The sequence below is a fragment of the Leiobunum rupestre genome, chromosome 7, assembly GCF_980474605.1.
Source record: "Leiobunum rupestre chromosome 7, qqLeiRupe1.1.hap1, whole genome shotgun sequence".
NCBI classification, from domain to species: Eukaryota; Metazoa; Arthropoda; class Arachnida; order Opiliones; family Sclerosomatidae; genus Leiobunum; species Leiobunum rupestre.
In genome coordinates, this window is record NC_143390.1 from 28,796,501 (window position 1) to 28,822,092 (window position 25,592).

General features: G+C 37.5%; 1 protein-coding gene across 1 annotated transcript in view; it reads left to right on the forward strand.

Moving 5' to 3' along the window:
- Nucleotides 1-21,037, forward strand: part of bs (serum response factor blistered) — a 29,176-nt gene extending 8,139 nt beyond the window's left edge. Inside the window, exons 4-9 of the mRNA XM_090180860.1 lie at nucleotides 18,051-18,168; nucleotides 18,238-18,447; nucleotides 18,511-18,756; nucleotides 18,831-18,971; nucleotides 19,040-19,101; nucleotides 19,987-21,037. Coding sequence (XP_090036986.1) covers nucleotides 18,051-18,168; nucleotides 18,238-18,447; nucleotides 18,511-18,756; nucleotides 18,831-18,971; nucleotides 19,040-19,101; nucleotides 19,987-20,049 — 840 coding nt within the window. The 3' untranslated portion in view covers nucleotides 20,050-21,037. The remainder of the gene's footprint in view (nucleotides 1-18,050; nucleotides 18,169-18,237; nucleotides 18,448-18,510; nucleotides 18,757-18,830; nucleotides 18,972-19,039; nucleotides 19,102-19,986) is intronic.
- Nucleotides 21,038-25,592: the final 4,555 nt, after the last annotated feature.

Consider the following 25,592-nt stretch of genomic DNA (forward strand, 5'->3'; position numbering starts at 1 on the left):
AATCATTTTAATCATATTTAATCATTTTAATCATATTTAATCATTTCAATCATAGTAATGATAATCGCGTGACAATAGTCCATTTTCCGAGGGGCAGGTCACTTCCATTTTTGGTGCGTCTTAATTATAGTAAAATGATTAAATCAGTGTAATCTAGATTATAAAATCTAATTACGATTTAACTTCCATTTTTGGTGCGTCTTAATTATAGTAAAATGATTAAATCAGTGTAATCAAGATTTAAGAAATCTAATTACGATTTAATCAATCTAATCACAATTTAAACGTGATTTAATTATTCTAATCATGATCTAATCTTTTTAATCATATTTAATAATTTTAATCATATTTAATCAATCTAATCACAATTTAAACGTGATTTAATTATTCTAATCATGATCTAATCTTTTTAATCAGATTTAATTATTCTAATCATGATCTAATCTTTTTAATCATTTTAATCATATTTAATCATTTTAATCATATTTAATCATTTTAATCATATTTAATCATTTCAATCATAGTAATGATAATCGCGTGACAATAGTCCATTTTCCCAGGGGCAGGTCACTTCCATTTTTGGTGCGTCTTAATTATAGTAAAATGATTAAATCAGTGTAATCTAGATTATAAAATCTAATTACGATTTAACTTCCATTTTTGGTGCGTCTTAATTATAGTAAAATGATTAAATCAGTGTAATCAAGATTTAAAAAATCTAATTACGATTTAATCAATCTAATCACAATTTAAACGTGATTTAATTATTCTAATCATGATCTAATCTTTTTAATCAGATTTAATTATTCTAATCATGATCTAATCTTTTTAATCAGATTTAATCAATCTAATCACAATTTAAACGTGATTTAATTATTCTAATCATGATCTAATCTTTTTAATAATATTTAATCATTTTAATAATATTTAATCATTTTAATCATTTAATCATATTTAATCATTTCAATCATATTTAATAATTTCATTAAATCAGGTTTAAACATTATAACCATCATTAAACGTGATTTAAGCATTCTAATCATGATCTAATCTTTTTAATCAGGATTTAATCCGATTTAATCATTTAAACACGATTAAATTAGATTTAAACATTCTAAACATGATTTAAAGTGATGTAATCAACATAATCGTGATTAAATCGAATTTAATCAAAGTAATCACGGTTAAATTGTATTTAATCTTTCGGGGGGTGCGTCGTTAATCAAGGAAGTGACCAAGCCCCTCGCCATTTTCGACCAGTAGGGGGCTTCTTTCTCGATCGCGGACAGTAAGCGAAAAATAGGCCTAAATAAAAAGAATGGTATCGTGACGACTGTCATTTTATCACGATAAGAAACCTAGTTCGGCGTATTAATTACCGCGTGACAAGAAGCGAGCGAGCGAGAGCCCCTGGACGTTAATTTCGTTCTTACGTGGGTGCCTTTTTATTACCGACATGATAATTTGCGTGGCCCGCGGGGAATACGCTCTCGCAATTTGCCACCCCTTTTTTATCCTCCAACGGTTTTGAAAATGACACTGTCTTTTCTTTTGATATAAAGAGGAGCGAGAGGCGGATAAAGCGCCGTTATTCCGCGGGTCGCCAGTGCCGAGATAAAGTAGCGGCTAGAACAGACTGCACCTTTCGGGGCGCCTTCGGCTATAGCGCGGACTGGGCCCTTAATGAGTCTAGAGACCAGCGCTAGTGACAGATTTCTGTTGGCGCCGCGCGGCCATTGAAAAAGACGTTATTATTATAACCACTCCTTTCTTTCGGGTAGAGAATTTGCAAAGACTACCTGAGAGAGAGAGAAAACTATATTTATCTGAAAAAAGAAAATAAATTGAAATGAAATAAGAAGCGCTTTGTGCGAGCCGCTTGTCATTTTCCGAGAATACAAAGAAGTTGCCCGTAGGCTTCTTCGTTTGAAATGTGACGAGGAGAGTCGTATCATCCCCGCGTTGCGCCCGCTGTAAACCGCGTCTCACCTCCGTTTGCAACGGGGCTGTAATCTGGACAGCCGACTAAAAGGGGCCAGGAGGCGTTATTGGCCCGTTATTATATATTATTATCGAAGAATGATCCCTAACCAGAGGGTGCTTAGCTTATTCGCCTCCCTTATATAGATAAAATTTCTCATGACGTCATTAGCTCTATGCTGGAAGGCTTCTTACTCCCCCACCCCCGACACTCCCCGTCTTTGAGTCGTGGTCGCCATCTAGACCAAATTTCAAAATAACTTTTGGAATGTTAAAGTTGGCTCACTTATGTAAAGCCGCCCTGTTTCAAAAGGGTGTCTTAATGACAGCTTCAATAAATACCTTTAACCCTTTCACGTGTAAATCGTGGACTTTACAAGAAAAAAGTCTGCTTTGTTTGGAGTGGTGTAGATAAATTTTATAAACCGTGGTTAACTTCTCCACGGGGGGGGGGGGGGGTTTAATTGGTGCTTGGTTCTTGGTTAAACGTTAACTTTTGGAAGGAATTTGGGTTTATGGGATATTCGAGGTGTGTGCTTACTAATGTTTGATTGGATTATTTGTCAAAATCCCAGTGTTTTACGTACTTTGGTTCAAATTCAGATAATATTTTCGTGGATTTAGTGAGACGGTGTTTTTTCACCGTGGACAAAAAAGAGCGCCTGAAATGGCGGCCACGATCGTAGATTTGTAACAGGTGCGATGTCAAGGTATTCCATCGGAAAGCCCTCGACCAGAAGAACAAGCTTGGCGCTCTCTATAAGTGGATATTTATCGCGAATCAATGGGATGAAGAATAATACAATTACGCGCGCGCAAAGAGGGGATTAGTCCGGGCCTCTTTCCGAGGTAATAAATCTGACCAAAACAAAACTCTCCTTTATTCACGCGCGTTTTGATAATTCGCTGTCCCCTTTCCAGAAAAGACCCACCGGTACTTTTTCCTTTGATCTCGAAGAGCTCGGCGTCCCCCTTCCCTTTTTGATTCGCGCGGATTAAATTTGCAATCATAAAGACTCTTCGCGACTTAAAGAGACAGTCAAAGATCTTCCATAGTTGGCCGCTTAATACGAAGAGTCTTATCTCGCTAAGTGGGTCTCGTTTCTACGTTGGTCTTTCGGGGGCCCCATTTTGTAAGAGAAAAGGGGTTGTTACCGCGCACCCTGTGTGGGTTCCTTTACGATCCAAATATCTCATTTTCAGAGAGAAGAAGGAAGCAATCTTTGTGGACAATTTGACCCCGTTTCAGCTACCAGCATTTTGCCATTAAGTCGCGTTATTTTCTAGAGACATATTTATTGTCGCGGTTGCGCGTTCCCTTGTTTTTCATTGGATTGTTAAGTGGTTTTCGCTTACAGGAGATGGATATTTCTTCATACTGTTGTCTTCAGTACAAATAGAACTTAATTTTGAAAGACTTAAAGAAGTTAGGACCCTCGTCTTTTGGGTGGCGCGTTCCTTTTTTTTTGGAGGTTGATTATTTCTAAATTAAAAATTATTATTGAAAAAATCCTACGCTGATAAACGGATTATCTTGGTTCTCAATCGGATTAGAATATTTGAATATAATTTTTAGAAGTTGAGGTATAAAAATTATAATTTTAATTCCGATATATCGTTCCTTTACCCGAATACAAAATGGGTAGATTTTAAATCTTTGAAGGATTGCTTGAGGAAATTTGTAGACCTACAAATTTCTCAATCAAATGGGACGCTTAGTCTTAAACCCCAAATCCGACAGCTGGACCATCGGTGGCGCGAGAGGTACCTCCGAATAATAGTAGACCTTGACTGTGAACCAACCGATGTAGACTATCAATCTGCAGGTATAGAGGAGAAAGTCAACCCACATTCGATTTTCAAAATGAGAGAGGAACGAGTCAATGCGATTTCACTCGGAAGGGAGATTTTTAGCGGAGTGCGAAAGAAAATATAAGGGCCAATATGTGTGGGTGATAATGGGGGGGGGGGCACCCAGCGGCGCTGATATCGTTTGCCCCCGGGCGCCCCTGCTTTCGTCATCACCCGCCACCAATTTCTCGTACTTGCGGAAACTTAAACGAATATCGTTATATTAGTGGAAATATATCATGTCTTTCTATATTGTAGAATTTATTTAAAGCCCAATACAGCTGTCGTGTGGAAAAATTATTTAAATGCTACGTTATAGAAGTAAACGTTCATCGCTACTAATACCAAAGGTTAGACGACCATCGTATATCTAAGCTTTTAATTTCAGATTTAAAAAGTAAAATTATTTTTGATATTGACGCGTCGGTTGTGTCATGGAAAAGTAATCTAAATGCTAAGCTAGAAATAAACCTTAATTACTATTTTTATCAAAGGCTAGACGAACCTTTGTACGTGTAAGCTTTTAATTTCACGTTTTGTTATTTAGCGAATTATACAGAGCGTTCTCAAGGTTTTCACGAGGGCAAAAACGCTACAACGGCGAGCGTTAACTTTTAAAGTCTACGTTCGGCCTAATTCAATTGTTTGCGTCGCAGCGTTTTTGCGCTATAGGGAGGCCTAGAATACGGCATACCAAATAGTTTAAAGGGCCACAGAATCGTTTGAATTTTGAGAGAGAGGGTTCGTAATAACCTGTTTTTGGGAAGAAAGTGGTTAGGGGTAGCTTATGCCTTGGTGACGTGTCCGAATGGGAGGAGCTACCTAATATTCCAACTGATTCTGTGCATTTGTAATTAATGCGAATGTATAAAACTTTTGCTTTACCCGTAACGAAAATAATGTTAAATATTTAATTTATTCCAAAGGAATAATGTTACGAGTCGCGGCTCGGGTTTGACAATGGCTGACGTGATATTTCGCCAGTAATAAAATTACTAATGGTTTTCTCGTATGTATGAAAAGTTATAATTCATTTCCGATTGTCAAATTATGATCAATGGATTTGAACCCTTAGCGCCCGGGAGTCGCTTGGATTAATAAAACATCAGGGATATACAGTTTAAAATCGAATTTCCTAACGTAAACGATGTTATGGTCCCTCTGCCGGTGAAAATCGGCGAACAAACGGATGTGGCTTAACCCAGACTTGGTAATAGTGACTAATTTCACGGGAGTCCACTGGACCCTGGGTGTAAGTGGCGCGTTTTTTGAACCTATTAGCTTATGCTTTGGGAAACACATTTGTTATCGCACGAAAATTAAATTTTTTCGAATACTTTGTTATGAAATCGAGGGGTAAGACACTTATGATTTTTGTGTACACCGGGAGTTCGAACTCTGCAGAGTTCACGGGAGTTCACGGGAGTTCGAGGAGAGTTCGAGGAGAGTACACCTGAGTTCTTGAGTGTCTTACCCCTCGTATGAAATTAAGATACGTGTCAATGAGTTGCGCACTTTTATTTAACTTTCTCAACTTCAAATTTGTTGTGACCTTTCCCCTTAAGTTGTTTTTTACAATAAGGTCGACGCTCTTTATCATTAAGCCACAAATTTATTGACTCGGTAGGATTGAATTTTTTTGTTGATGGACCTAATAGTTCTTTTTATAAAATAACCTTGGCCATCTTGTTGAAAAGTTGCCTCCCCGCTTCAGCTGTGGATCCGTTTTCTCTCCCACTAAAGAGCTTATGAACTCATTCTTAGGCATTGGCTGAACTATTCCAGGGCAACATTTCAACAAGTTGGGCAAGCGTAAAGACATTTTATAAAATCAACTATTCTTTGATTGCGATGGACATATCTAAATTAGCTTTGCTCAAATTGGATCTTTTCCTACTTTTAACGTCGTTCATAATACTAAACCCTCTCTCCGCGGCAGCCGAACTGGGGGAAATTAATTGAATTAGGTAAAATAGGCTTCGAATAAATCTAAAACCGTAAACCTTAAATAAGTGTTCGTTAAACACTTCGAAATTTGAAGTGATAACGCTCGTGGCCTGTGGTGTAAAACGAATTTGAAAGCTCATTATTCGGACATTGTCAAACATTCCAAGAGTGCTAAACATATTAGGAATATGCCTCGTTCAAGTTCTGAAAGCAGTGGTAATAGCTGAAAACTATTCGTGAGTTCTGGGGGGCTATTCAGTAAACATTCGAATGGGAATTCGATCTCGATACCTTGTACCATTCGTCGAGATCTCGAAATTCGAAATCCATTTTTCGATCGAAAACTGGATTTCAAATGCTTACAGAATAGGCCCCCTGAACCAGGACTGAGCTGTGACGTCACTAAAAAGTTCTGGATAGTTCAGAACTTTTGTACGAATAGTTGTGATTCAAATTAGAATCGTACGATTTGACGTACGCAGCCCGATGTGCAGACGAATTTTAGAGATTTCAACCTTGAGTTCCAGCCATTACTTGCTCTTGAGCAGGTACCGTTAGAACGGTTCCGAACGGTTCAACAAAAGGTTCTTGTCTGCGAATAGTTTGCATTTGGGCAGTTCTAGAATTTTTTTGCCGAATAGTGCGCATGGGGACTGGTTGAACGGTTCAGAACTCACGAATAGTTTTCAGCTAATGTTTCAACACAGAAAAAAAAACAATTGATTCAATTGCTAACGACAAAAAAGAATAGAACTGAGGGTTGCGACGTTGTCGCGGCTAATACATCCATATTGCCGATCGATGAGTTAGGAGAAATCCTTAGTGCCCGATACTAAAAGATATTCAGCGAATCACAACTTAAGCTTCCAAAATGAGCCCATCCCAAAAATGCGCTACTTTTGATTTAAAAAGAGTTTTCATAGAACAGTTTTTGGGGGAGTCGATTGGACTCTTTACCCCCTTTTGAAAGAGTTTTTTGGCAGTCCCGCGACCTTTCTTAGGGGTTTTGGACTGCTGGACTGCCGCTAATACCAAGTCTGGCTTAACCTGTTTGTTCGCCGATTTTCACCGGCAGATGTCGTTTTTGCCTTTTTGCTTCTTTGTGCCCTTGGACATTCTAGAATGTCCGTGATGTGCGTATAAATAGTCTTTGGGGATGCGCTCGTTTCTGTTGCCACCAAGCGGCGGATTTTAAAAGCTCACGAAGAGACAGCCCTCACACTAAAAAAATAACGGAACTGTGTCCCTTTAAGAAGTTAATTCCCCTCTTCATTTTCCTTTGTCGGTCACCTTGATATTTTCAATCCTGTTGCTAAGTTATTTTTCTCACTTAAAATCACTTCTTTTAAAATTAGTCACTATTTATAACTTTTTTTAGGATTTTTAATACCATTTGTCTTTAAAAAAACTTCTTAACTATTTATGGAAAAAAAATATTTTTTAAAAATCCGACCAGTTACTAATTCTGTAATTTATTCATTTTGGCGTTGCAGCTGCGCTTGGATCATTTGTCTGTTTGTGTGTTTTCAAGCGCCAAAGCATTAACTTTTAGTCACTTTTCAGTCACTATTTTTAAAAATTGTTAGTCACTTAAATCACACAATTTTGCTGTGTGACTCGGCAATAGGTCTGTATTTTTCTACGCAAAGGGAGCGCGTGAAATATTAAATATCATAATTATGAATCTCAAGATCACCGTAGTCTCGAGACATTTGAAATATTATTTATTTTGGCCTGTAAGGTGGTTGAAATTGGGGAAAACTGATAAAATCCTTACCTATTGTCTTATCACGCTAACAGAACTTTGAATAGGTGGTATTCACAAGAAGATGGCGGCCATTGCTCTATAGATCGTTCCTATAGTTAAAAAAAATTTACACCAACATGGCAAACATAGCTAAAGCTAGGAATTTCTATTACCCTCTTGTAACTACTGTCTTTGTGAGCTATTTTCGTATTACATTGAAATGTCATTACACTTATGGCAGGAAAAGCCATAAATTACGACATTTCGTGAACGTGTTGATATTCGGTTTGTTTTCCCAAGATTTCAACAGTTTTCTCATTTTAAAAGCGCCTTGATCCGCGGATAGAATTTTAAAACGACGGGCTGTTGCGAAATTGGTATGAGAGGTCGTAAAATATCTTCAAATATGTCCTTATTTTGACAACTGTATAGGGTGAGAGAGAGCCAGGATTGATAGAGAAGGTAAGCCTTATTTATTTCGTATCCGTTAATCCAGAAATTGATAAACCCCTTTTGTACGCGTTATCGGAGACGAAAGGAACAAACCGAAAATCGCGAAAGGCGCGACCCAAATCCGCGTAGATTTGGCGCGGTTCAAAGGTTAATGTATTTTGATGGCGACGCTGGGAATAACATTATAAAAGCGATAATTATTACGACTTTATAATTGCCGTCGGTGTATCGATGGCTGCGGGCCTATTTTATCGCCTCGATTTACGACAGAAACGACCGTCTTAAATGCTAATTGAAACTGATCTTAATTATCAGTAACCAGAAATTAACTCTTAGGTACTACGAAGATCATGTTTTTCGTACTCTACCCCCTTTTTACCGTCGCGTTTTCCCGAATAATAGACGGGTTAAGCCACCCGTCTAAAACGTCAAGGAGGAACTCGTAGCTGCGTGTAGAGTGTACCTAGTCAATTATCCTACAAGCTTCGCCCTAGACGTTTTAGAGGGGTTTGCTTAATCAACGTATTCGCGCCTATCATTAATTAATGCCGTTAGATGCGTGTCACATCGTCAGTATTTTTACAAAACGATTAGTCCGTATCGAGTTCCTATCACCGCCAAAAGTACATACACTTATGTGGGCGATATCGTTATTATAACCCCCCCCCCCCCTATACCCCCAAACTTTTTTGCTTAATATCGTCTCAGTGATATTTGTCGTTAATAATTCGAAGGACGGTTGTTTAATTTATTTCCACTAATGTTTTATTCAGGAAACATTCGGGGAGGAGCTTTTATCCGAGTTTTACGGGCATTTTTCAGATCAGCTCGTTCGAGATTCTGCGAAAACTATTGGTTTTATAAACCTTCGTGAAATAAAACAGCGATACCTAAAAGTTCCTATTTTGCTTTTAAGGCACCTAAAGTACCCTATTTTTAATAAATCAAGGATATTTAAAAAAAATAATCATTTGACGAATTGCTGTCAAATAGTACTTGGAAAAATAATGGGATTTTAAGAAGTGGTATAAAAGTTGGGGGATTTTAAGAAGTGGTATAAAAGTTGGGGGATTTTAAGAAGTGGTATAAAAGTTGGGGGATTTTAAGAAGTGGTAAAAAAGTTGGGGGATTTTAAGAAGTGGTATAAAAGTTGGGGGATTTTAAGAAGTGGTATAAAAGTTGGGGGATTTTAAAAAGTGGTAAAAAGGTCGGGGGATTTTAAAAAGTGGTAAAAAAGTCGGGGGATTTTAAAAAGTGGTAAAAAGGTCGGGGGATTTTAAGAAGTGGTAAAAAGGTCGGGGATTTTAAAAAGTGGTAAAAAGGTCGAGATACTTTAAGAAGTGGTAAAAAGGTCGGGGGATTTTAAGTAGTGGTAAAAAGTGTCGGGGGATTTTAAGAAGTGGTAAAAAGGTCGGGGGATTTTAAGTAGTGATAAAAAGTGTCGGGGGGTTTTAGGTAGTGGTAAAAAGTGTCGGTGGATTTTAAGAAGTGGTAAAAGGTCGGGGGATTTTAAGAAGTGGTAAAGAGGTCGGGGGAATTTAAGTAGTGGTAAAAAGTGTCGGGGGGTTTTAAGTAGTGGTAAAAAGGGTCGGGGGATTTTAATAATTAGTAAAAAGTTGTGAAATTTTAAGAAGTGGCAAAAATTGCCTAATTTGGGTTACAAAAGTCGGGGAAAATCTCTGGAAATGGTCAGGGAAAACGTGGATACTTTAGATCAATTAAAGATTTTCATAACATTTCGTTTCTAATTTCCCTTATTTTTATCGTGAAAAATGTTACCTAATTATTTTTAGGATTTCAGTGAGAGCCCTGAAAACACAATTTGTCGTTTTTGCCCCGTTGTTTGAAAGTGGTCATATATAATCCCATAATATACATTTTTATCTTATTTCGTATTAACACTTAACCATGTAAATTCCTAAAATCATTAAACACCCACAGTTAATATATTTAATTTGGCAAACTCTTGTTTGGCCTTCTTTGTGAATTGAGACCACGGACGAAAAAACTTTAAATTTTCTTCTATGACCTGTCTTAAAGTATTAGGACTTCTTATAAATATTTCCGATAAAATTAGAAGTTTTCGATATTTTAACCTATAAATTGGTAATTTTAGTCGTATAAATCTCCTAAAATGTGGAAGATTTTCCTCTGACTGTAGTAAAGATGGCGCTACGCAACACTATAGAGATTTATTATCCGTGGTACGGTACAGTTAACATGTGCCACGTTTATCGTTTTAATTTACATAAAGGCGTTGTTATTTTGGCTGTAGAATGCAGTTTTTAGTAAACCATCGCTAATATTTATTAGTTAACGCTCTACGTAAATAAACACCTTTACTGGCTTAGGTTAGAGGTACATCAATTTCGATGTACCTTGTTATACTTCTGCAGTTTTGAATGGAGATAAGCAGATTCGTAAGAGCTTTATCAACTTGTTTTACTAGAGCTTCTCGTGGTGGGCTATACCAACATACACTTTAAAGTTCCAACATTAAATTTTTTATATCTTAATTGTTACACCTTGCTAATTATAACGTAATTAAATTTCTCAAGATTTATTTCTTTTCTAGAGTTTTTAAGTGCAGGGACATTAAGGCTTTCTGTGGCCCGGGGAAATCGCGAGATTGGCGCAAAAACAACGAGCACCGTAATTAAACTTACCTTTTTACACAAAAGAAATGAATTATTTAGCGACGGGGAACGAGGAAACGTATAAAACGAACCAAACCAATCGCATTTTTCTAAATAAATTATAAGTTTGTTAACTTTGTTAAGAAATACCGAGAAATTATATTTTGGTCGTAATATTAGCGAATTCTTAATTTATTCGAAGAAAAGTCCGTAAATATTTTGAATTTTTAAAATTTACCGGAATATTGAATCAAATTATACCATTTTCCCCAAAAACCGTCTTTTTATTTTTCGCTTCTAAAAGTAAGAAAATTGGCCGGGTTCGAACGGGAGTTGTTATCGTTAATTAAAGTATGATTCATTATTTTGGTTTGGCTTCGTTTTTTCCCGCTCTCGTAGCTCGCGTGCCCATTTTAGGGTGTCGATCGAATGTTTGAAAATTAAATTAAAATACCGCCCTGTTATTGATTAGGGCACCTCGCTCTTTCGGTTTCGTCGAAGAGCCTTTCATGGGCAAACCGCGATGATGAACCCTTTTTTAATCGCCCGCCTCAGCCCCGACTTGAGGGGGACGACGTGCTCACCATTTCCAAAAGCATTCGAACCACGTACTGCAGAATTCGGAGATTTTCGACCTCGACGATGACTCATTTTTTTGAACCATCATCGTCCCTCGTTAAAGGGTTACCTCGTAATTTGTCCAAAGGCGACGATTATCCTCTTTATCTTCGCCGTTTGACGTCGGCTAACGCCAGCGACGACTCCCTCTCAACATTCGAATCTGTATTCGGCGAAAGGTGTGGCGCCAGCGCCACTCGGCGGGCGTCTGAATGTCCGTCTCAAATGGGTCTCCGGCGCTCACCTCCGGGTCACCACAATTTATAAAAGCTTCGAACGGTTATATCCTTTCTCAAAAACTTCTTTTTTTATCAAGCCGACTTATCTTTAATTACTTTCAAACTCGCGCATTTTTTGTAATTTTTCAATAAAAATACGATAAGAAAGTAATTTAGATAAGTCCTAATTCGAAGGGTAGTTTTACTGGCGTTGGGTTTCCCGTAATTGAACGCGGAATGGTTTCAATTTGTAGGCATTGGCGCGTCCGATATGCTAATTTTCAACCGCCCTTGGAAATATAAAGCGCGTTTCGGAATAATTTATTTCCAATTTATCTGATTTGTCCCCCGCACGTGGGAGTCGAAAACGTGGTATTTGTCCGATTTGTCAGTCTCTTTTTAATGACAGATATGACAGGTGCGAGCTGTGACTCCCCATCGGGCACTAATCCAGTTCGCGAGAAACTAACTACCTTTTGCCTTTGGTTTCTAGAAATTAGCGGCCATTTACGCGTAATTTTCCATTACACAATCAAGCACCCTTAAGCGTTACGCATCCAGGAAACGTCTTTCCAACGCGATGGTAATTGGCAGCGAGGCTCGTCTCGATAAGGCGCAGTCTTTACCTCAACCCGCGGCGGTTGGACGGGCCGTCGTCGAGGTCTCGTCTTGAAACTGTATAATAAGGGAACCCAACCCGGAGTTTGTGAACTTGAGACAAGGACGCCTCGCGAAATTTGGCGAGTGGGGGAAAGCTTATTATTGACGCGGGTGGTTTCCATCCTGGCCGGTGCACCCATAGTGCACCCCTCCTCGACGGTAAAGCACGAAAATAGTCGAATAGGCGCCAAAATGTGAAAGGCGCGTTATCTTAATAACGGATGGGAGGGTTACCCTAGCATCCGTTTTGTTAAAATATTCTTATTCAAAAAGATTGTTCATCGCCATGTATTTCCCCGTAAGAGGGGTCAAAGTTCGTATTTCCATCCCGCCAATGGGCTTTTCTCGTAACGCGTTGACGTTTACAGCTATTGACTTTGGTGCTCGTTTATTTTTCTCTCCAGATGAATAATAAAGTTAAGCCTTTGCCGCGCGATTGTTGGTGTGCGTCTTGAATTAAGTTGCCTTTTTACATCGCAATCTCCGGCGGTTTTTCGACTCCGATATTCCTCTACACGAGGGTGTTGACTTTATGCAAATATGGGGGTCTTTGCTATTATTACCGCTTTATCGGGGGTGGAATATTTTATAATGGGGTCCAGAGTTTTTTGACTGCGCCTACAAAGGCGAGGTTTGGGGTACAGTTTGTCGAGTTTAGTTTCCACTAGGGTCAGATCTCAAGAGGGATATGCGTTCTTTTCACGCTAATTCCGCCGATTTTAAGTGGGTATACTCGAAAGTCGGGGACCTTTAAGAGTTAAATTTAAAACTTTTTTAATGTTTTTTTTTATTTTAATTCGGGTGCTATATTGCGCGATACCGAAAGTAACATAATAGACGTAAGTATGACGCTAAATGATTTCGGTTAATGATAGTCGGTCGTGGAGCTATTGCGTAATCGGAAGTTTCGGTACCGGAAACTCGTATCTTACTCTCTTTAAGTACTAGGTCTGCAATTTAAAAGTAAATAAGTACAAAAATTGTCAATTCACTAGTCAATGTTTCATTTGGTCATTGGCGAAACCGGCTATCATTGAAAATTGAAAATCGTCGCATTGCGTGAATAGGAATTGTCATAGATATCAGGTTACTTATGGCAATAGCAAGTTATTAGCCCGTACGATAAGATAACGACTTTAAAATTAAATATCTTCCGGATGCTAGTTTAAATGTTCCGTCGAGTTGACCTCTTTGTCCCGGAATAACCAGTTTTCTTCGGAAAGGTCCGTAGGTGTTATGGTCCCGTAACTTTTCCTCTATAAATGTTTAAATGAATTTGTTCGGCATTTTCCGTTTTTATTTTAGTCCCAATATTTCGAGTAGCTTAATCGAAACCATTCGCATTGTTTCGCTTATTTAAAGACCAAACACGAGAAAAGGGTGAAAAATGGATTGGTCGAACAATGCTTTTAACGTAAATAAGAGGTTAGAAGCAGCGAGGTTGCCCCGGGTAACGAGTACGTGATAAGTCATTCTTCATTCGGTATTTGTCTTAATAGGGACAGAAACGGGGGAAGGCTGGATATTATTTATTAATATTAATGCGACCGATTGGCCACGCTCTTCCCAATTTCTAAACTAGCGTGCCTGATAGGTGGCGCTAATTTCTAGGTCTACCGTTTTTACCCTACCTGTCTCGAGTCGCCTCGAGGGAGGTGTTGCCTCATCAGTTGGGCGAAAGATAACAAAGGAATGAGGTGAATTGGGGTTTCATAAAGCATTTCTAATCTACAATGAGAAGAAAACGTTCGCTTCTCGCCGTTTCTTTGACCCTTTTTACAAGTATCTCCAGAGATATCTCGCGCGTTATTTTTAATAAATATTTGTAAAGCGCTATTAATTTCCGCTTCGTTTTGGATTTAGAGCGCTTTAAAATACTCCACGAAGATTTTCAAACCCCCGAATGAGAAGAAAAAAAAAGGTATATCTGGCATTCTCGTTACTTTCTTGGCTCGGGGCGTCGGAAATTATCCCAAAGACTGTAAAGGCTGAAATCTTTCGCGAAAAGGTTCGGGGGTAGGCGAGGGGATGGCGAAATTCTAAATATGGAGCTTGCCAAAGTTGGCTTCCACTAAAACAGTGCCTTTCCTTCTCCCTCACTTCGACATCCCAGAGAGAGAGAGAGTCTTGGCGCTCCAAGATGAAGCAAAAAATCCGCCTTTCGCGCGCCATCCTCTCTCGCTCCATTCCGCTACTCCAGCGCTTCTTCGCCTCTTTCGATCCAAACTTAGCATCACCCCCCTCCCCGGCCCGTGCCATCCCACGAGGGCCTTCCACCTCACTCCTATCCCCGATTAAAAAAGTCCACGCGCTTTGCATTGCCGCGTGTTTGCAGAGTGAGCTCATCCTCCGGGAAAATCATCCTCTATAATCCCGTATGCCCATCTTCCTTCATCCGAGCTCATTTAGCCTCATTTCATTCTAAGAAGATAATATTCAAATTTCCCTTTTTAGGCCCAAATTTTTAATTTATTCGGTTTGTGACGTATTTTTGACGTATTCTTAAAGGAAGTATAAACTTAGCGTGAGACTTTCATTGCTAATGTTATTATCCCTTAAAACTTTGCAGACTGCCCTCTAGCAATGCCGTATTGAGGTTCGGCGTTACTGGCGCGGGGTCCTAGGCAGCGAGAAATGAGATAGGAGCCCATAAATTAGTTTGACACTGAAAGCGGGGGCTCTGGAAAACGTTTTTAAGCGCGGGGCCTTGCCCTTACGCCGGCCCTGGGCTTATTATTCAATTGGTGGGCATGGAACAAAAATAAACTTGTCGAGGTTAACGGTAATAGTTAGTGTAGGGAGCTGTTGGCTCGATCTCGTGGCATGCAGGGCTTGCCACCACCCTCCTACGCATTGTAACCCGGCCACCTGAATTAATGGCTTCAAAAGTCGCTTGATGACTTAAGCCCCATTTTCATGCTCGCTGGTAGCGGTTAAAAATCGACAAAATCCGCTTCCGCTACACACTTGTTCACTTTCCGCGTCGATCTATTTGAAACAGATATTTTAGCTTTATTTTCACGATTGCGAGTGGCGGAAGCGAATTTTGATGATTTTTATCCGCTGCCAGCGAGCATAAAAATGGGCCTTTAGGCCTAAGGTGGTGCCTTGGGTATTAGCCTAGCTGATTATTATTATTATTATTATCAACTTTACAGCTCGTTCACTTCTGCCCTTTTGTAGACTTTAGAATACTAATTTGTCTTCTTTTTGTCGAATTCGATTTGGCCGGGAATCTTCGCGTCCGTTAAGTTTAAAGAAATACGAAGTGGTTCGGGTTTTATCATTTTTCTCATTACTTTTGCGTGGCTAAGATAAAGACGTTTCGAATTTCTTCGAAATGAAAAATGGGATGTTTGTTCGAAGCTTCTCTTAAAATGAACTTCCTTCCGGGGGTCGAGAAGGGGAAGAGGAGGATGTCGAAATAAAGCCCAACCCGGGACTTTATTTTAACCTAGTATTTGCGCTTTATTTTCCCTCCGAGCTCCCATTATAGATTAGCTTCTCTATAATCGTTACACTAGCATCTTCATTTGGCAAATTTTTCTCCCTGTTGCTCCAAAAAAACCTCTCTCCTCTCGATATCCCCCTCTCGAGTCGAAACGTTTTTCAAAGTCTTCGGGATCGTCTCTGGTTTATTTTTAGAACTTGCTAAAGCGCTTGAGACGTACTCGCATTGTCAGCTCCCGAGTTCTAATACACCGAAATATGCGCCATAAAATCAATTTCGCTAGTTTCAATAATGTACAGGTATTCAATAGTTTTGGCACGCGTTTTTATTTTATCGCAATTGGCCAAGATGGTACGTTTGCTCGAGACTAATTTTTGCTAAATTTTTTAAACCAATAGATGGCGGTAAAGTTATTGAAACTGGCAAATTGGTTTCTGAACGTAAGTTACTTAGGCGTATAAGGGAATAGAGTTGACTATGACCAAGAACCTATATATGTATAAGAACGTTGAACCAAAGGCGTCGCTTGGGCCATGACTTAATCGGTTTGAGAATAACTCCGCCCTAAAATCCGCGTGCAGCGCGCGCTTGAACTAAAACGGTTTTAACCTTTAGCGCGCGCCACGTGCGGTTTTTTGGGCGGAGTTATTCTGTAACCGATTAAATCAAGGCACCAGGCGCCAATTTGATCGTTCAACGTTCTTATACATATATACGTTCTTGCTATGACCAAAATAGTCATAAAAATAACAGTGTCGAGTAGATTAAGTACTCCATAAGTCACAAAATACATTTAAGTATGACACCTTTTATTCCTCAAACGCAATTTTTTCACCGTACTCTGTTTTTCCAATGATAACATAAATCATAACGAGGACTCGCAATTACAACTTCTATTAGGAACTGCCCATCCGCCACGAGGCATTTTCACGGAGCAGCCAAGATAATTTTTTTTACGAACCTTGGCCAAGGCCTACCGAAAAATGAAACTCTTTCAACACTGTCAACAGTAGAAACAACGTTTATGTCGGCAAAATTTGCGACCAAAAGTAATAGCTACTCCCTCTTTTGGTTGCCGTCGAAAATTAGATAGGTTGCGTATTTTTCAGACTCTATTAGGCTGATAATATTAGCATAAGTAACATAATACGTCTAAGTATGACATTAGGAAATTTTTTCTACGTCCTTTCTTCACAGTGACGCCAAAAAAATGTCTAAATAGCGCCACCCGGTAGCGGCGCGATGAACTAATCTAACCCAACTTCCGCTAACGTGAAATCTGCCTGCTTTTGAATGAGCATTTGAAAAATTCAAATCACAAAGAGGGTTAAACTTCCGGGTGACAGAGTTGCTAGTCGGTTTTACTGATTTATATTTGGTGAAGAAAGGATGTATTAAGAAAAAATGCATGAGCACAATTGTCATACTTAGAGGTATTTTGTTATTTATGGTATTAGCCAGTAGCGTAAGGACAAAAATGTCGACTCTACCTGCTAAATTTGAATTTATATGAAGACGAATTTCCTGTCTTGAGTAGTTTGGGTTTTCGGTTTAAAATTGGCGGCGTTTCAGACGACGTGTAACTAAATAGCAGTTGTTTATTTTTTTATATAAATTCAAATTTTGCTGAGTGGGTACTGGGTCGGCATTTTACCCACCTTTTAATATAGGCGTTATAATGGATAAAATAGTTTTGTGTTTCCTCCATTGTAATGAATAACAATAGACGCTTCTATAAAACATCTTCAAGGAAATTGCCAAGAAGTAATATTTCAGCGAGCCAGTCAGCCAGGACCTGCAAGTCACTGTTTATATAGTGCTTGTTAAAATAATGGAATTTTTTCATCTATACGGTATGCAACAAGTGTTCCCTTTTAATCAGGTAGCTTTTTTTTGACATAATAAGGCTTAGCAAAAATACGGCTCTGTCTCTCGGAAATATTACTTCTTGGCGATATGCTATCCGCCTTGGCGATATCCTTGAAGGATGTTTTATTTAAGCGCCTATTACGACTTCCAATTTTAGGCTATTTTTTATCTTTGACAATAGCAGATTGGGAAGTGCGTGGCGCCGCAGCGACACCTAGATTCATTTAGTTCGTTAAAAATGAATTTTCGAATCGGAATCGCTTCGTTTCTGTCGGTAATAGAAACCTAAACGAATTTGACTCATATTTATATCCATCAAACTAACCTGGCAGTGATCTGTCAACAAAGGGAGTAGCGAAATTCCTACTCTGAAGCTTTTGATTCTCAATCAGCATATGACAGACTATCATTAACCGACATCGTTCAGTGTCACACTTCTCTTTATTTTGCTTAATAGAGGCCCAAAATTGTGGTCTCAAAACAAGAAGACCATTTCCTATATAAGACGTGCGATTAGAATATTTTTTCTGTGGGGGGGGGGTCTACGTCATATTATTATTATCAGGAGTTTGTTCAGACAATATTTCTTTTTAATTCTTAAATGTTTTGTTTACTTATAGGATGGTTTGACAAAATGTCACGCATATTATTTATCAGGAAGTGTAAGTAGCCCTTCAGAATCAGGACAGTCAAGTGGGGCCAGAAGTCCAACTCCCCCTCCTAGTTCACAAAGTAAAGGTATTCATTTTTAAATGATTTTTATTGTTGAAAGTGATTTTTACAAAAAAAAGTATTTTACTTTTACAGGTCAAAACAATCATGTAATGAGTCCAACCACCACCGTAGTTTCACTGCCCAGTCCACTTCCTTTAGTAACTCCTCTCCATTTTACCACATCTTCCGTGCCAACCTCTAACAGTGGTAGTGGATCTAAAAGCGGGAACCCCAATCTAGCTCCCAAAGGGGTTTCACTGCAATTACCTCAGACTGGAGGTTTTGCTACAATATTAACGTCAGGTAAGTTGGTTTTAAATAGTGAGCCAGAAGAAACAATTGACGAACTTTAATTTTATTTTACAGGAGCAGGATTAGGACCCGCTACAGCTCTTCAACTAAGCCGACAGTCATTAACTTCCACAGTTGTGAGCACTAGTGGAGGAAACAATGTATATAGGTTTAGTCCTTCATCTCTTCAGGTCTCTTTACCCGGCGTAGGAACTCAATCGGGAAGTTCAGGAGCGAGTGCCCTCAATGGTACCAGCCCAAATACCAGTACCGTTACTGTCATGCCAGCTGGGTCTCCTCAAAATCTATCAGTTCTTTCTGGTTTGCGCTTTTTTGCCATATTCATCACTTCAGAAAACTTGTTAAGAAAATCTAATAATAGCATTGGTTCTTAGTGATGCCTTCAAATACCTCATCAGGAGTCGTGCCTGGTGGTTTGATGTATCAAACTGCGCAAGGTGTGGTTTACGCGACTCCTCAATCAGCCACAACAACGTTACCAGAAGGGGTCATTCTTAATTTGGGCCAAGAACATGGTATTAAATAATGATAGTATGTTATGATGAATTTTAAAATCACCCTAGTATTCTTTATATTTATTAAGGTGGTACTGGTGGTCAACAATTTATCACTTTTCCTGTCTCTTTAACGCATACTCAAAAACCGGTAATTTATTTTGTTATTCAGAAGTGTAACAGCAGCTGATATTTTATAAAAACAAATTTCGATGGGGGGTGTCTGCGATGTGGACTTATGCCTCCTTTTAATGCTTATACTTTTGACTTGCTGGTTTCTAGGGGTGTGCAAGTCTCTTTTTTTAGCACGAGTCGAGTTAGAGTTACAAAAATTTTCCTTACCGAGTTCAAGTTTGAGCTTGAAAAACCTAGCGAGTTAACGAGTTTTAATATTACTCTTTTTCAAAGCTTCGAGTGCTTAAAGAGTTTTTAAATTCTTAATGAGTGCTTCGAGTTCTAAAGGAGTTTTGAAATATTAAAGAGTCTTAAATTTCTTAACGAGTTTTAAACCTTTTCAAATTAAATGAACTTCCAAAATAAAAAAAATTAAGTTTTCTTAATTACAGAACCTTAACTTTCTCGAGAATTTTATTTCCTTAAATTTTAATTTTTTTTAAGGTTTTGATGGATTAGACATTAATTAATTGATTGGTTGTTAATGTCTAAAAAGTCTGTAGTTTGCTGAAACTAAAACCAAAACTTTCAGCTGCTTAAAAGCTGCACGTTAAACATACGTCATATGGACCAATAGCGTGAAGAAGAAAATTTTGTCATATTTTTAAAGGAGCCAATTGACAATTGGTTGAGTATTGTGATGTCATTTAAACTCGATAAGAAGTGCTCAGACACCCCTACTGGTTTCATGACATTTTTATATAATTTATTAATTAATACTTAGCCTAAGGTTCCTGGGGGTAGTTAATCCGCCACTGCTGATACGCTACTTATTACTGATAAATTCACAAATCATAGAGAAAGTTTCTCTTCAAAATACTGAGGTATAATTTACAATGAGAAGTGTTTTTCATTGAAACAGGCGGTGTCAACCACTTGCACATCTTCAGGAAGTCATCATAAAAAATCGAAACATCATAAATAATATAACGAATTAGTGCCTCAGGTTTTTTATTACGATATTGTCAAAAATGACGGACCAGCCTTAATAATATTTCTTCAGCCTTTCTAAGAACCAAAATACTAAAATAGGGTCCATTTTAATTGCAAAACAAGACTCAAGAGAAACCTATTTGAATTTAACACGTTCAAAGTATGCTTGTGTGCCTTTGTTTTGTAGTGTTAGGTCACTGGTAACGATGCTGATAATTCTAATTTTGTCGGTGCTTTTATGGGCGCCTCTTAAAATTTGAAAATCAGTATCGTTAGGTCAGCCTTTGGCCCCAAACTATTGTTTTGATGATTTTCCACTTATACTTTTCTTCGGTTTCTCTTTTTTCTCTTTTTACTATTTTTGGCTACAAGGGAGAAGTTTAAACTCCTATGGATACAGTTTTAAATGGTTAATAGTCTATAATAAGGCTCAAATATTCAAATCCTGGCAAAAAATATATTTACAACAACTACCAGGGTGATATAATAATAACTTATTTAATTATTTAAACTGTATTTTCATCTTCCCACAACAAAATATCCGCAGACTGAGGTATTAATTAAGTTAACCGGTATTATGCTTTTGTGATAAAACACATTTAAATTCTTTTTTGTAAATCGTAGGCCTATTGTGTGACAAAAATTATTCGTAAGTCTGCGGACCTTTTGTTACTGAATTGTGTGATCTTTGTTTTAAAAGATTTTTCTTTTTGAGAAATAATATTGCAGGGATTTGTTTTAAAATAACATCCCCTAATTTTGAGAAATCTCAGACTAATGAGGCTAAAAGTTTTTAATTTATGTAAATAGTTAATTCTTTAATGTGTTGTACAGGAAAGAAAAAAAAACTAATAGAAACAAAATGCCTACAATGGCATACAATCTATTTATTGACACAACAAATTATAGTAATAAATAAAATTTTAGTAAAGATGTATTTATTTTTCCACTACGTAACTGTTTTCTGTTTATTTTAAACCCAAAATGGATAAATTTACTTTAATTTAAACGAATTTCTTCCTTTATCGTGTAAATTTAAAAATTATAAAATATTTCATAAATCTTATTGAAAATAATGTTTTATGATGTGTCTACGTAGTTAGTGAAACGCCTGAAGGGAAGTAGGCCTAGATGGCAGCAGTAGCGCTTATATTTAAAAAAATGATCCAAATAGTTCTTATTAGTCAACACAGATGGCAGTTGAGCGCAGTAACCGCAATCCGTATGCCCTTTTTTTATCCCGCCGTTGCAGCTGTCTGCCTTTGACTGTTTGACATGCCAGTTTGCGTCGAGCCTGCTTTCAAACTTTCGTCAAGCAAAATTTTTATTAATTCGCGATTTTTCCAAATTTTAAATAAATTCGTTTTAGATAATTAAATTCTAAAATATCTCATTATCAAAGGAAAGACGTTCAAAAATTATCATTCGTTTTGGTAAGTTTATAACTTATTTATTTTGTACATCGGTCCGACAATGGGAACTGAACTGGGATAAGAAACATGGGTGACGGGCCTTTGCGCGGTTAAAGCTCATTTTGCTGGTAAAGGGGGAAGATAAATTCGCGTAACCACCCACGCTTTCTTGAATATTTAACTTTTGGTAGTGTGTTATTTATAATTTAGTAGGCTAATGCAAATCTGATCATTAAATCAGAAACATCAAACCAGTATTTTATTTAAAGATCTATTAGCCATGAATCGTGATCAGATTCACAACCGCGATAGGTATGTTTTATCAACGCGGACGATAGATGTATAATTTATTTCAATTGTCAAAAAGAGGAATAAAAGGAAGCTAGCAGAGGAGAATAGTTGGTCTCAAAGGTTCGCCAGATAGCGAGAAGCTCATCGTTTTTCCTTCTCTATCGTTCCCCCTAAAGAGCAAATGCACGTCATTAATCTTCGCGTACGAACGTCACAAAGCGAAAGAACAAATCTTTTATAAAATCATTATTCTTTAAATATAGAAACCTAGAAAAGCGGTGGCATTTACCGTTGCTAGGTTTTTCAGTCAGCTAGGCTCTTTTTTTCACATATAAGAACGTATTGTTTGTAATATAAACCTTGATATGAAATATAAATTAAGATTGCATCGCTTATTTCGCTACTTAGCCTTGGTATTGTTTGTACTATGACCTTTGTGTAGAATACACCATTTGTTTTTCTCTAATAGGATAACGGTATTCTTATTAATTTTCTTGTCCGGTGAAGGGGATATGAACAGAATTTCGCTTTTTTGAAAGGTCGACTACTCGTTTAAAAAAAAAAATTCTTAATCTTACCGGAGATTATATTGGAGCTTAATTAACCCCGCTTCCCGCCGTTGCCTTAAATATCGGGTAATCCCAAACGGAAGCCCGAGGCAAACCTGAAAAAGCGAAAGTGTGTCGAGGGAATCCGGGGCCTTATTAAAAAAAACGTTTCCTAATAACTTTATGTCGAAAAATGTTTGTACGGCGCTTTGTTAGTGGGAGGGGGGAAATCACCGTAGCTAGTTAGAACGTTTGAGATAAGCGTTCGGCGGGCTCACGTGAATATTAAACCCTCGGAACCTCCCTGTTGGTACGAGTTAATGCCGTAAAACCAGATAACAGGGCCCGATTTTGAAATTCACTCTTTGACATTTCCCCCATTAATCAATACTTCGAAAAAGCCCCCAGACCAAAAAAAAATACGGAACGCGCTTTCGTAATTAGCTAGACAGAAAATTATGTAAATATTTTCCAAAAATTTCCCTATTTATTTTCATTTTTTACTTCTTTTTTTCTCTACAAGTCTTGATAACGTTTATCGGAAAAACTTCGGCTATTTTCTTTAACATTACAAACTGTATTTTGTAATAAATATCTTTGATGACGGATATGGCTCGAAAATATATCTGTAATTTGTTGAATAATCTTTGGACATTTTTATTTTGTTTTTCTTTTGGTATTATCGTTGGTGGTCCTGGGGTCCGTACTCTTAGTTTCACTTTTTTTTGCCATTTTGGTAATTTTATTATAAAATTACACTCACTTGATCCATATACTACAAATTTCCAACTGAACGACTAAATTTTTCCCCATATATTCAATATGTTCCTATAAACAAAATTCTATAATTACACAATTTTCCTAATTTTCCGTGCTTTACCCGTCAAAATTTACAAAATTAGGGCAGTTATCGCGTCACGCTGATTTGAGCGAAAGAATTTTCCAGCGTATTTGAAATCTTCGCTATATTAGGAAATTATTAAATTAAATTTTACTTTTAAAACCACATTCGCATATAACATTTTTTCAGTGTTCAGTAGTCAGTTTAATTTTAATACGCTGATATTGTTTTTGATAATTGTCTGAAATTGCCAACAAACGAGAAAAGAATATTAGCTTTATACCTTCTAAATTTCTGGTGTAATTTTATGAGCTGTGAATCTTTAGTAGACGTAGCAGTTGAGAGTTGTACCCTACGTGTAAAGGCGTGTTAAAATGTTTCAGTATCGTTAATCGCTTTGCAGCGACAGTTATATCAGTCGGTTTATACCTACGCCTTATAAAACTGGATATAGACTCCGTTTAACTTGATAAACGGAAATGTGTGAAAGTAAACTTTGGTTTACTAAATTCCTCTGAAATCGATGTAACCCGAGATTAAAAGCGCAGAAATAAAGAGGGTAGTTTAGCCTTTGACAATAGTAACGAGTGAGTTGTATTTCCAGTTTAAATTATCCGTGAAGCTATGTTTTAAGAATATCGTGCTAGTGTTATTTTTAATTGTTTCTGGTTTTGTAGAGGCGCGGTTCATTCGCGTCTATTTGCAAACAATCATTCTTTTTCGGCTTTTATTACGAGCGCGGTGAGTGAGAAGGCCAATTTATACAAAGGGAGCGAATGGTGATAGCTTGTAAGGAGCGAAGGTTGCCATTGACGTCATTGATAAGCACCTTCCGGATTGAAAGCCTAGTATTTTCCTTAGCTTCCCATCCGCCCCTGGCTCAAACCGTAACCCCCCGCCTGCTCATTGTTTTTACTTTTGAATATTCCAAAGCTCGCTTTTTTCATTTCTAAAATTGCTAACGATTTATACATAAGCATGACTGCGTTAGGAATACTGCGTAAATATGGTTTAATCAGGGTTGCCACAGTACCTGGAATTCCTGGGAAAGTCAGGGAATCTGGACATTGGTCTAGAAATCAGAAAATAAGTGATGGAATTTATTAAAATTAGTATAAAAGTCTGGGAAATATCTGGAAATTTAATTTGGGTTCAAATAGTTCCTAAAAATTCCTAAAAATTGCCAAATTTTTATTCGAACACGAAAAAAGGGGAAAATCTGGAAAATTGTTGCGAATGGGAAATATTTACTTAAAAATAGGTTACACATTTCTAAATTTTGGCATAAAAGAAGTCAAGAAAAATAGAGAAAACCTAGAAAATGGTAACTCTTTACTAAAATATTGGTCAACAATTGTCATAGAATAAGTCGGGGAAAACCTGGAAAAGTCGAGGAATTTTAATGTGAAAAAACTGTGGCAACCCTTCATAATAGAAAGTTTATGCTTTGATAGCGCTGTCAAATTATTTTTATTTTTTTATTATATCAGTTGGCAAATTAAAATTTAATATCTGAATTAAATTTAATTACTATTTACCCATTTGGTTTGCTCGGGGAGTTTACTTTGAACTGTACTTAATGGATACACTGCTACTATCAGTTGGACAAACTATGATGTTATATTATTTTAATTAAATTTAATTACTATTTAACAATTTTGTTGGTTTTGAATAGAATTGTTACATAACGTTTGCCCATTTTTTAACTCTTCCATTAAAATACATTGTGATTTTAAATCAATGATTTTTTTAATATTAACTTAATTAAAATCATTCAACACGGATTTTAACTTACGATTGATATCCAATGAAATAACCGCAAAAATATCCATCCCCATCAATTTAATATAACACGCACCCTGGCGTAGAAATTGTTACTAGTTTGCAAACCGTAAATGGAACGAATTTTTATTAAAATATTCCAGGATAGAATTTTTTTCATCTTTTATGGATTTATTCGCCCCTCGCTTCCGGTAGTAGCCGGTGACTCCGATAGGGGCAGATTGCGGGAGTATTTCTTTTTCACCTCCGGGAATCAAAATATCCCGGGCCGAATTCCGTTTGAAAAGCTCGAGGAAAAAGTCGATATAGAAAAGTTTCGGTTTGAGAGCTCTCCGTCAATATCCTTTGGAGACCGCTTTCACTGTCTACATTTTTATTGGTTTTTCGAGAAATGAGTATAAAAGTTCCCCCTTTCTTTTATGATATATAAAGGTCATGAAAATATCTTTGATTTCGTCTATTTATCTGCCGCCTTGAATGAAGGGATTTTGAGGCCTATAGTATGAATCTATTTAACTCGGCTGTTAATTATAAGCAGTCGAAGCGTTAGTTACTAAAATGACGCGTGATGGTTAGGTTTCCTTTTTGCAGTATTTATCATGCAGGGTTCGTACACGACCTGGAAAAGTCAGGGAATTTGAAAATGTTTCCAAAAGGTCAG